Source organism: Cygnus atratus, chromosome 8 (assembly GCF_013377495.2).
Source record: "Cygnus atratus isolate AKBS03 ecotype Queensland, Australia chromosome 8, CAtr_DNAZoo_HiC_assembly, whole genome shotgun sequence".
NCBI classification, from domain to species: Eukaryota; Metazoa; Chordata; class Aves; order Anseriformes; family Anatidae; genus Cygnus; species Cygnus atratus.
In genome coordinates, this window is record NC_066369.1 from 490,632 (window position 1) to 501,600 (window position 10,969).

The following is a 10,969-nucleotide window of genomic DNA, read 5'->3' on the forward strand; positions in this document are numbered from 1 at the left end:
TCGGAGTATGTATAAAATTCATTAAGAAAAATACAGTTCATCACCATTTTCTGTTAATTTCAGTGTTATATGTCTAGAAACTTAAAATTACAGTGGCCTGTTTGGTGCTTTCCACAAACATCAAAAAGCTTACTTGAATAAGCAGTTCTTGATGGGATTTGCTCTTGCATATAGTAAGAAAAAAACCACAACTCTATTTTAATAATATAATACCTAAATAGAGAATACCATAAATCAGCACAGCAGTTAAGAAATGCAGAAATCTAGTTGACAGTGATAAAGCAATGACATGCTTTAAAAAAAATTCCTTAAGGTGATTATGAATATTTAGATGGATGGCATACTGCACTTAGCAGCAATGAATGACCACCTCCAAATTTTGCCTCCTGAACAGCAATTTAGAGGGGGGGAGAAGGAAGTTAGGTCCATATAGACTCTCTGTGTCTTGATGGGAAACAGGTCATCAGGTGCACATGCTGCACTATGTTCTTGCAGTCGCTTCTCATCTTTCCATGAATCATCATAACACACAGTGGAGTAGCCAAAATTTTGACCATACTGCATATGCTGCCCACTTCTGCACAGTGATCTTGTAGCCTTAAAATGCCCGAAGAGGACGGCTAATATTCCAGACCTTTTCTATGAACAAGACCATCACTCTGAACTAAAATATATTATTTGTCTATATTCGCATACCTAGAATACTTCATATTTCACAGCATTAAAATAAAGAGGAGGAATTATCTATCAAGCTAATTATTTGTCAAGTCATGCAGAAAGAACGTCATATATTTTACCCATATGATTGCTGGCTGTGCTTTTTTCCAGCTCCCTCTGCAACTCATTTTTTTCCAGCTCCCTCTGTAGCTCCTCTGCTGCTGGAATTTCAGCAATAACTGGAGCAGGTGCGATATACCAAATGTTTGACTCTTCTTTTTCTAGATCTCTCTCTCTAACATAAAAATGCAAGGTACAATCATTCTTTAAGACCCTCCACATCTAGCTTAAAATTACTAGTCATAAACAACCTACTGTTTCTCCTGCTTTAAAAAAAAAAAAAAAAAGCTTTTTCACAATCACGATTTTGAAAAATCAAGATTTTTCAAAATCACACTAATTGTGTGATTTTTAATCTTTTAATCACAGTAAATTTAAGATGCAAAACTTCTGCTAATCCATATTTCTTATAGCCAGAAGATATACCTGCATTATTCAAACCTCAATATACTTAAAAATGTATATATATTTCAAAGTATGGGTTGGGAAACTTCTAGCCCCAAATTTCTATTAAGAGACAGAAAAGGGAAAAGGAAACAACAACAACAACAACAAGTTGTAAAATGATTCACAGTCGGGAAATACTTGGGAAAGAATTATATATATTTAACAGTAAAGATTTACCTTTTTTTTGCATCTGGTCTTTCATAAAATAAATTATCCAATGAAAAGACCATGTCAGAAGATTTGAACATTTTTAGATCAAATATCAAGTCTTTTAATCTGTAAAAGACAGCACAAAAAAACTGTGAAAATGAAATGCCTAGAATTGGACCTGTATAACGAACATAAAGCTCATTAGCGATACAAGTGCCAATATTTCTTTTCTAGATTTATTTTTGCTTTTAGGGCTCTTGACTGTACCCTTAATGATGCTTCATAAAGAGAATCTCTCTAATGATAAAATATGGATCCTATTAACTATGACCAAAAAATCCTTTAGGACAGCACTGTAAAAAAACTATATATTACCATGATATGTCAGGAGGGAAAAAAATGCGTAATAGTGAAGATCCAGATAGAGATGGTGTTAAATTATTTCATTTCTAAGAATAATGTTGAAATTTGTTTAAACATCTGCAGACTATGTTTTCTCAAATTGTTTCCATTTTGATGGAAAAATATACCATTTGTCTTAGGATTAGATTCTGTCATTTTTACAAAATAAATAAATGGTTCTATTATCTAAAAAAATAATAATAATTTGAATTTACAAGCAAATCAGACTGGTTTTTTAATCCTTTATGCAAATTGCTTACCTGGATAATTGGACTATGGGCCCAACTCCTTAATGTTAATGGAGGATTCTGAAACATCAGGACCAGAGATTACTGGTTTTAAACATACACAGGTGTGCCCAGATTGAAGAGCTGCTCAGCCAGGTAGCACAGCTTCAGGAGGAGGTGAGCAGGCTCAGGAGCATCAGGGAGTCGGAGAGGGAAATTGACTGGTGGAGGTGTACTCCGCCCTCTCTGAGACAAGACTCACGAGCCTGCCACAGCACAAATGTCTCCTGCTACGCAGAAGACAAAAGTTCCCTCATCCCACCAGGCAGTAGGAGGAGACCTAGGCCAAGGGTGGGAATGGAGGCAGGTTCCTGTTCGGGGTGGTAGGTGAGCCCTGTCCCTGCCCACCTCACCTTCCCATCTACCCTTATATAACAGGTATGAGGGTCTAGAACACGACAGTCAGAACAACGAAGTAGACGAAAGCCCATCCCAGTTGGAGAGGATGCCTAAGGCAAGGCAACCTACCCCCCACATTGCTACATCAACTGTCAAAAAAGAAAGAAGGGTTATTGTCATGGGGGACTCCCTTTTGAAAGGGACAGAGGGCCCAATATACCGACCGGACCCAACCCGCAGGGAAGTCTGTCGCCTCCCTGGGACTCGGGTAAGAGACTTCGCTAAGAAAGTCAAGCGCCTGGTATGGCCCGCCAACTACTACCCGCTACTGGTCTTTCAGGCTGCTAGTGACGAGGTAGCAACGAGAAGTCCGAGAGTGATCAAAAGGGACTTCAGGGTTTTGGGGCGACTACTTAAAGGATCAGGGGCACAGGCTGTGTTTGCCTCTGTCCTTCCGATAGTGGGGATCGATGCCAACAAACAGACTCATCACATTAACACGTGGCTTTGGGACTGGTGCAACCAGCAGAATTTTGAGTTTTTCGATCACGGGAAGCTCTACGCAACACCGGGCCTGCTGGCACCAGATGGGATGCGCCTCTCTCTGAGAGGGGTGAGGATTTTTGCTCAGGAGTTGGCAGGGCTGATAGATACGGCTTTAAACTAGAGTCGAAGGGGGAAGGTGATAAAACCAGGCACACCGGTGATGAGCTAAGGGATGGTGTGCTAGAATCAGAGGGACTGTGTGCTAGTGAGGCCCTTCAGTCAGCTCCACAAGGTGCTGCGTGTAGGGAGGCGCATCTGAAGTGCTTCTACACAAATGCACGCAGTATGAGGAATAAAATGGATGAACTAGAAGTCTTGGCCCAGTCCCGCAGCTACGACATCATCGGCATAAGCGAAACCTGGTGGGATGAGTCCTGTGGCTGGTGTGTTGCAATAGATGGTTACAGGCTCTTCAGGAGGGACAGGCAGGGTAGGCGAGGTGGTGATGTATGTGAAGCAGGGGCTGGACTGTGTGGAACTTCAAGTTGCCAATGGCAAAGTTGAGAGCCTCTGGGTGAGGATTAAGGGATGAACAAATAAAGGGGATGTCGTCGTGGGAGTCTATTACAGACCACCTGGCCAGGACGACAACACCGATGAATTATTCTTTGCAGAACTGAGATGCCTCGAGATCAACTCCCCTCGTCCTAATGGGGGATTTCAACTTGCCAGACGTCAACTGGGATCACCACACGGCTGACACGAGCAAGTCCAGGAGGTTCATAAAGCACCTAGATGATAACTTCTTGGTGCAGGTGCTAAGAGAGCCAACTAGGAAAGGTGCCCTCCTAGATCTGTTGCTGGAGAACAGAGAGGGTCTTGTGGGAGACGTGGCAATTGGTGGCCGTCTCGGTCATAGTGACCATGAAGCGGTTGAGTTTAGAATTTATGGTGACAGAAGGAAAACTGCCACCAAAACTTCAGCCCTGGATATGGGGAAAGCAGACTTCAGGCTGCTCAGAGAACTAGTCAGCAAGGTCCCCTGGGAAACTGCTTTTGAAGGCACTGGCGTCCATCAGTGCTGGTCAATCTTTAAGCACTGCCTCCTAAAAGCACAAGATCAGGCAATTCCAAAATATCAGAAGTCAGGCAGGTGGGGCAGAAGGTCAGCCTGGCTGACCACGGATCTTCTACTGGAGCTTAGGTGAAAAAAGAAAGTGTACGGCTGCTGGAAGGAGGGTCAGGCGATGAGGAAGGAATACAGGGATGCTGTTTGTGTTTGCAGGGAGAAAATTCGTGTGGCCAAAGCCCAACTAGAGTTGAAGCTGGCCATGTCTGTGGGAGACAATAAAAAAAGGTTTTTTTAGATATGTGAACAGAAAAAGGAGAACCAAAGTAAACATAGGTCCGCTACCAGATGGGGAGGGTCTCCTCACAGACAATGACATAGGCAAAGCAGAGACGTTTAACGCCTTCTTCGCCTCTGTCTTCAACACTGATGATGGGCTTTGGGACCCAGGGTGCCCTGAGCTGGAGGACCATGACGGTGGGAAGGACAAACTCCCAACCGACCCTGAACGTGTGCGGGATTTGCTGCTCCACCTGGATCCATACAAGTCCATGGGTCCGGACGGGATTCATCCCAGGGGGCTTAAAGAGCTGGCTGACGTCATCGCAGGACCTCTCTCAATTATTTTTCAACGATCTTCGGAATCTGAAGAGGTCCCATTGGACTGGAAGCTGGCAAATGTTGTGCCAATTTTCAAGAAGGGTAAGAAAGAAGACCCTAGCAATTACAGGCCTGTCAGTCTCACGTCAGTGCCTGGTAAAATTATGGAGAGGATGATCCTTGAAGTTATTGAAGCGCACCTAGGGGACAAGGCAGTCATTGGTCCCAGCCAACATGGTTCACGAGGGGTAGGTCCTGCCTAACAAATTTGATTTCTTTTTATGATAAGATCACCCTTCTAGTCGATCAAGGGAAACCAGCTGATGTGATCTTTTTGGACTTCAGCAAAGCTTTTGACACGGTTTCCCATAGGATCCTACTGGACAAAATGTCCAGCATACAGCTAAACAAAAACATCATACGATGGGTGAGCAATTGGCTGATGGGCAGGGCTCAAAGGGTTGTGGTAAATGGGGCCACATCTGGCTGGCGGATGGTCACTAGTGGGGTCCCTCAAGGCTCCATTTTAGGGCCAGTCCTCTTCAATGTTTTTATAAATGATTTGGATGTAGGACTAGAAGGTGTTCTGAGCAAATTTGCCGACAACACCAAACTTGGAGGAGTTGTGGACTCGGATGAGGGTGGAAAGTCCTTGCAGAGAGATCTGGACAGATTGGAGAGCTGGGCGATCGCCAACCACGTGAAGTTTAACAAAAGCAAGTGCCAGGTCCTGCACCTGGGACGGGGCAACCCTGGCTATACGTACAGACTGGGCAACAAGACGCTGGAGAGCAGCCCCACAGAGAGGGATCTGGGGGTTGTGGTTGACAGCAAGTTGAATATGAGCCAGCAGTGTGCCCTGGCAGCCAGGAGGGCCAACCGTATCCTGGGATGCAGCAAGCACGGCATTGCTAGTCGGTCGAGGGAAGTGATTGTCCTGCTCTACTCTGCGCTGGTGCGGCCTCACCTCGAGTACTGTGTGCAGTTCTGGGCACCACAGTACAAAAAGGACATTAAACTGTTTGAGAGTGTCCAGAGGAGGGCCACGAAGATGGTGAAGGGCCTAGAGGGGAAGACATATGAGGAGCGGCTGAGGTCACTTGGCCTGTTATGCCTGGAGAAGAGGAGGCTGAGGGGGGACCTCATCGTAGTCTACAACTTCCTCGTGAGGGGGAGTGGAGAGGCAGGTGACCTATTCTCCGTAATCACCAGTGATAGGACCCACGGGAACGGTGTTAAGCTGAGGCAGGGGAAGTTTAGGCTGGACATCAGGAAGAGGTTCTTCACCGAGAGGGTGGTCACACACTGGAACAGGCTCCCCAGTGAAGGAGTCACTGCACCAAGCCTGTCTGAATTTAAGAAGAGATTGGACTGTGTACTTAGTCACATGGTCTAAACTTTTGGGTAGACCTGGCAGGGGTGCCAGGAGTTGGACTTGATGATCCTTATGGGTCCCTTCCAACATGGGATATTCTATGATTCTATGATTCTATAATAAAAGTATTTTTAATTTAGCACCAACTCTAGGCATTAGGTGTGTTTGCTTTATGTAGTTGCATTGAGGAGTTCCATAGCTCTTAATTTTGCTTAAGGATGGATTCAAAAATCAAAGTTCTTACAAAAGAATGCCACAGAAAGGATCTTAGAGTCAAGATCTTAGGTTCACTGACATAAATAGTAAAATACTAAATCAAGTTCAACATTTCAGAAATCCCAATAAATGAAGAATCCAGTGATAAATAAACCTATAGCAAACCCATATTCCTTACCTACAGAGATAAAGACAACACATTTTTTTTGCTCCAGCATTTCATCGGTAACATGAAAAAAAAATCTTTTAGAGTCCGTTGCAAATAGAATTCAGGTTTGCTTAATTACTGTATACTGTCACTTGTGAATCAAAATTTTAAAAATATTTTTCTTCCACAGAGCTGTAAAACTTCAAACATTCCATAGAAATGTTTCAAATTTAAAACAGAAAACATTTCACAATATGAGCAGAATACACAGCATATAATCAGAAATGTGACTACAGTGAGGAAGATGGATTCTAGAACTTCAAACAAAAAAAAACGTCAATGGCCCCTTTACGGTCCCTGTCAGAGCAAGTCTGTAACACTTCGCAAATCTCTGCCATTCCCCAACACCAGACTTTGCCATTTTTCCCAACTCTACCAGCAAAGTTGACTCCAGCAGCACCAGTATTAGAAAACACACTAATCTAACAAAGCTGGTTAATTCTGCCACCATTCTATTGCACACTTTAAATGCCTGTAATCTAAAGCAGGAGTCGTCTGGTTGGGGTATCAGTAGTGCAGCAGAAAGCATCCATCAGTCCCATCAAGTTGCAGCTACTCAGGCAGTAATTATCTGTGTGAAGGGCCACTGAAGAATTAACAACCGCTCCACCAGCTCTAAGGAGCAGTAAACACTGCACACCAGCATGATGGTTTTCATACCTCAAGTAGAGGATCTGCGAACTACGGTTACACAACACCATTTACATATTTTGTCTTTATGCTTTCCACCCTCGAGCAGTCTTTGTTATTCATGATATTTCAACTCCCGGGCCCTTCAAGCCCCCACTCTGTACAAATACTTTATTCTTTGACTGACTTCCTTAATTCCAATTGTTTTATGGCTTAAATGAAAATGATACAACATGCCATGGTCATCCCAAGAGACTGAAAAATCCTGGCGAGTGTTAAAGGTTAAAGTGTTAAACTCCTTTACGCAGTTTTGTATTTGTCCATAGGCTGTCAAATAGGACACTCCCCTCAGAATCCAGAACCAAGAAACTGTGAAAAGTCTCTGGCTCTTCTACATGAAAAAAAAAAAAAAAAAAGGTCTCCAAGAACATTTTTTCATATACACTGTTTGATAGCACAGGGAAAACGCATATTCATGATAGCAGAATGAGATGTGTAGGTGTTTGCACGAACAGCACCAAATATTAATTAACAAATAGATGTTTGTCAGCCCCTGTAAGGAAAGACGTCTCATGTATCTCCTTTAAGAAACAGCTTACCATGGGCACGTGGGGTTTCCTTATTTTGAGACTTCCCTCCTAAAACCCAGCCCTCTCCTCAGACCACTCCCTTCACCTCAGCCTACTCTCTAGGAGGCGCCAAGCGAAGGTCTCCACCTCCAGGGACACCGACCCAAACGAACCGCAATCGCTCTCTCCCAGCCGTGGACCAAGCGCCCAGGAGGGGCAGAGGTCATCCCCCCTCACAGCGCTCCCAAGGCCCCAGTCACGCTCCCTCTCCCCAGGAAGGGAGAACCTGTCAGAGCGCAGCCCGCCACCGCGCACAAAATGGCGGCAGCTGAGCGGCCAAAGCCTGGCCGCGGCGGGAGCTCGCTCCCGCTCGCAGAGACCTCGTCCCCCGTGTCCCCCCGGGCCTCCAGTGGGGCGGGCAGCGGCAGTACCCGCCCGGCCGTGTCCCAGCACCACCCCGGGGAAGTCTAGGTCCTGCTGCAGCTCCGCACGGGCCGGCAGCGGACGGCTCCTCTTAGCCGCGGCAGGGGCTGCGGTTTCCCGCTGGCACGAAATGGCGGGCCCTGGGCCCGCCCAGCGAGGACTGCCCGCGTTCTGAGGCGCGGCCCGACCGGTACACCATGCAATACCCACAGTCACAACCTTGTAACCAGTGGCACAGGAAGAGGCTAAATTCTCCTTAAAACGGCAAAAAAAAAGGAATGTGGGAACGCTGCTGGTGCCAGATTTAGGGCTTGTCCAAAGACAGATTTATCTGGAATTACTCTCTCATCGAGAAGTCCGTACTCACTCTTACCCTGGTATAAATTATAATAGGCGGCTGATTTCTGCACCATATGACCTTATCAAAAGGATTCCTACAGGATACAGAAATGAATAAATTGAAAATAAATAATAAGAATAAATGAAAAAACATTGGTCCTTGAAATATTTTCTAGTAGATTTCCAAAACCCATTCATATACATTCTTGCTATACATTCTTGCTGCTGCTGCTGAACTAGAGCAACAAAAGTGCCTCAACAACTTACAAGAATTGAAACAGTATCATGTAAAATATTTGTAAAATGCAGAAGTAGGTTGCTATTATTTTTCCACAGAAATACTGCAATTTCCAGTTCTGGACTTGCCACTAGGACATAGCTTTTGAACTAGTAAATTTAAAATAGTAAATTTAAAATAAATTGCAGAACTGTCTCAAAAAGACTAAATTTTAATCTGGTTCAAAGCTTCATGACATTCAACAAATACTATAGAGGCAGCTACTGTAAATATGTATTTCCTCATACATAAATAGATGAAAAGGAGACATAAGATTTTCTCAAATATTGATTTTACCATAAATAATTTTTACTTAATCAACTTTTTGTTTTTCTTTCTTGAAAGTATTGATTAATTTTTAACTTGCCATTTCAAATTCTTAGACATTGTATGTTTACATAGCACAAGTATATTCTCTAATACTATGCAAGCCCAGGTCAACTAAAAGTATGCAGGAAAGGTTATATTCATTTTTACAATTCTGTGTATATGAGTTTTTCCTTTATTATTAGTTATTACCTATTATTTGATTCATATCAAAACTGTGTCATATTACAATATGCCAAAATTTACACCACATGTTTAGATGCTTTAATCCACTTCCCCATCTAATTACTGGGCAGAGAGCCAAGGGTAAGAAGCACTTCATTCCTACTTCCAACACGACAGGATCTTGGCGAGCACAGAATAAAAAAAAAAAAAAAAAGATAAACAGCTTAGAATACAATCAGGATTGCTAATGAACCCATTGTCTGAGATTAAATTCTAAAGCCACCAATATTATTCACTAATTTAAATAAAAATGGAGAAAATTTTGAGGACAACTCATTTTACGCCTATAATAAATTCTGAAACCAGAAAGCATTTTTACTTCTTACAATTAGAGAATGCCTTCTTCAATTCTGGCCTGAGGCAAGTTTCCATCTTAGTTCACATCTGCTTTTAGCTGACCAGACTTTAAAGTTTAAAGTGATAATACAAACAGTTCATTTTTTAAAGCTATTTTTTCTTCAATTCCCTTCCCTAGGTGACGTCTCCCTCAACACACACACACAAATCACATAAAATATATAGCAAAGCAGTCTCTCAACAGCTCTGAGACAATTTAATTTTTGATTTCCCCCAAGCCTAACATCTGATCTGCCATATGTTTTGAGTCTTTCCAGCTCATAGAGATCACATACTAAGCCATAAAACTCTGTGTTCTGGAGCAACACAACTAGAAAATAAAGAACACCAGACATTGGTCAGTGATCCCTATGATAACAGAATAATTCTCATACTTACTAGATACAAATCTGTTAGAAGCTTCAGTTTTCTCCAGAACTTACAAATTGAGCAAATCAGCTATGAACAAATTAAATGCAGAAAAGCATCAAGATATAAGTAGGATGACAATTGTCATTGTCATCTCTTAGTTCCCTTTGTTCAGCTTTATACACAATTTCAGAGATCTGACAACAAAGCACTGGTCTCTAAAATATGCCCTACCCCGTAACTGAAATCACTGTGAAGTATTAGGAGGTCTTAAAATCACAGGCAAGCCTTAAACTGTATTATTTTTAGTGTATGCTTGAGATTGTGGCAATGATTCATTTATTAAAGAAAGTATAGTAAGATTCACAAATTTTAAAAAAATATTTGCAGTTACAACCTTTTTTTTAGCCACAACCAGGAAATAAAAAGCACAAACTAGATTGCCTAGATGAGGAAAAAGCAGAGGTGAATTTCTTCCATTTTGTCTCGTTGACTTGCACTTACAAACTTGGCCCTGACGGTGCACCCTTGCAAAAACCTAAATGTGAATAACTTGACTCATGGAAGCTGAAGTTACTCATGTGCTTAAGTGTTTGCAAGATTGGGTCTTAAGAGAGCTAAATGCAGCTTTCCCTGGAAGCTGGCAATACTGCTCTGCAGATCAGCCAGAGGGGATCTCCCAGACTGATACAAGGCACTGCTCCCCTGGGTCCCAGCAAGCAGGCTGCTGCTAGTGCTGTGCCCCTAACATATGCTTCCCCAGGAAGTGTAGTTCTTGAACTCTCATTTTTATGTGGCTAAATAAAATATATTTAATGCCCTGTTTTTCATGATGAAAATGTTGTTTTCTGTACTTCTTTACTTTTGTTTCCCTTTTTCAGTTTCTTATCCATACATTTTGTCTTTCAGACATGAACTCCTCCTACTGAACATGTCAGACTAGCCACCAAGGACCAGTCCCATTATGTATAGTATTTGCATCTTACTTCAAATTAACAAAAGAAGCACATTCTACATTTACAGCTCCACCCTGAACAAATCTCATCATGTACAAACACGTTATTTTATGTCACTTAGTATTTAGAGAGATTAGCAATTTTGCACATAGACAGAAGAGA

General features: G+C 42.6%; 1 protein-coding gene across 1 annotated transcript in view; it reads right to left on the bottom strand.

Moving 5' to 3' along the window:
• Positions 1-1,472, bottom strand: part of HFM1 (helicase for meiosis 1) — a 33,154-nt gene extending 31,682 nt beyond the window's left edge. The window contains 2 exon segments of the mRNA XM_050712369.1: positions 798-946; positions 1,402-1,472. Of these exon segments, the coding sequence (XP_050568326.1) occupies positions 798-946; positions 1,402-1,472 (220 nt within the window).
• Positions 1,473-10,969: the final 9,497 nt, after the last annotated feature.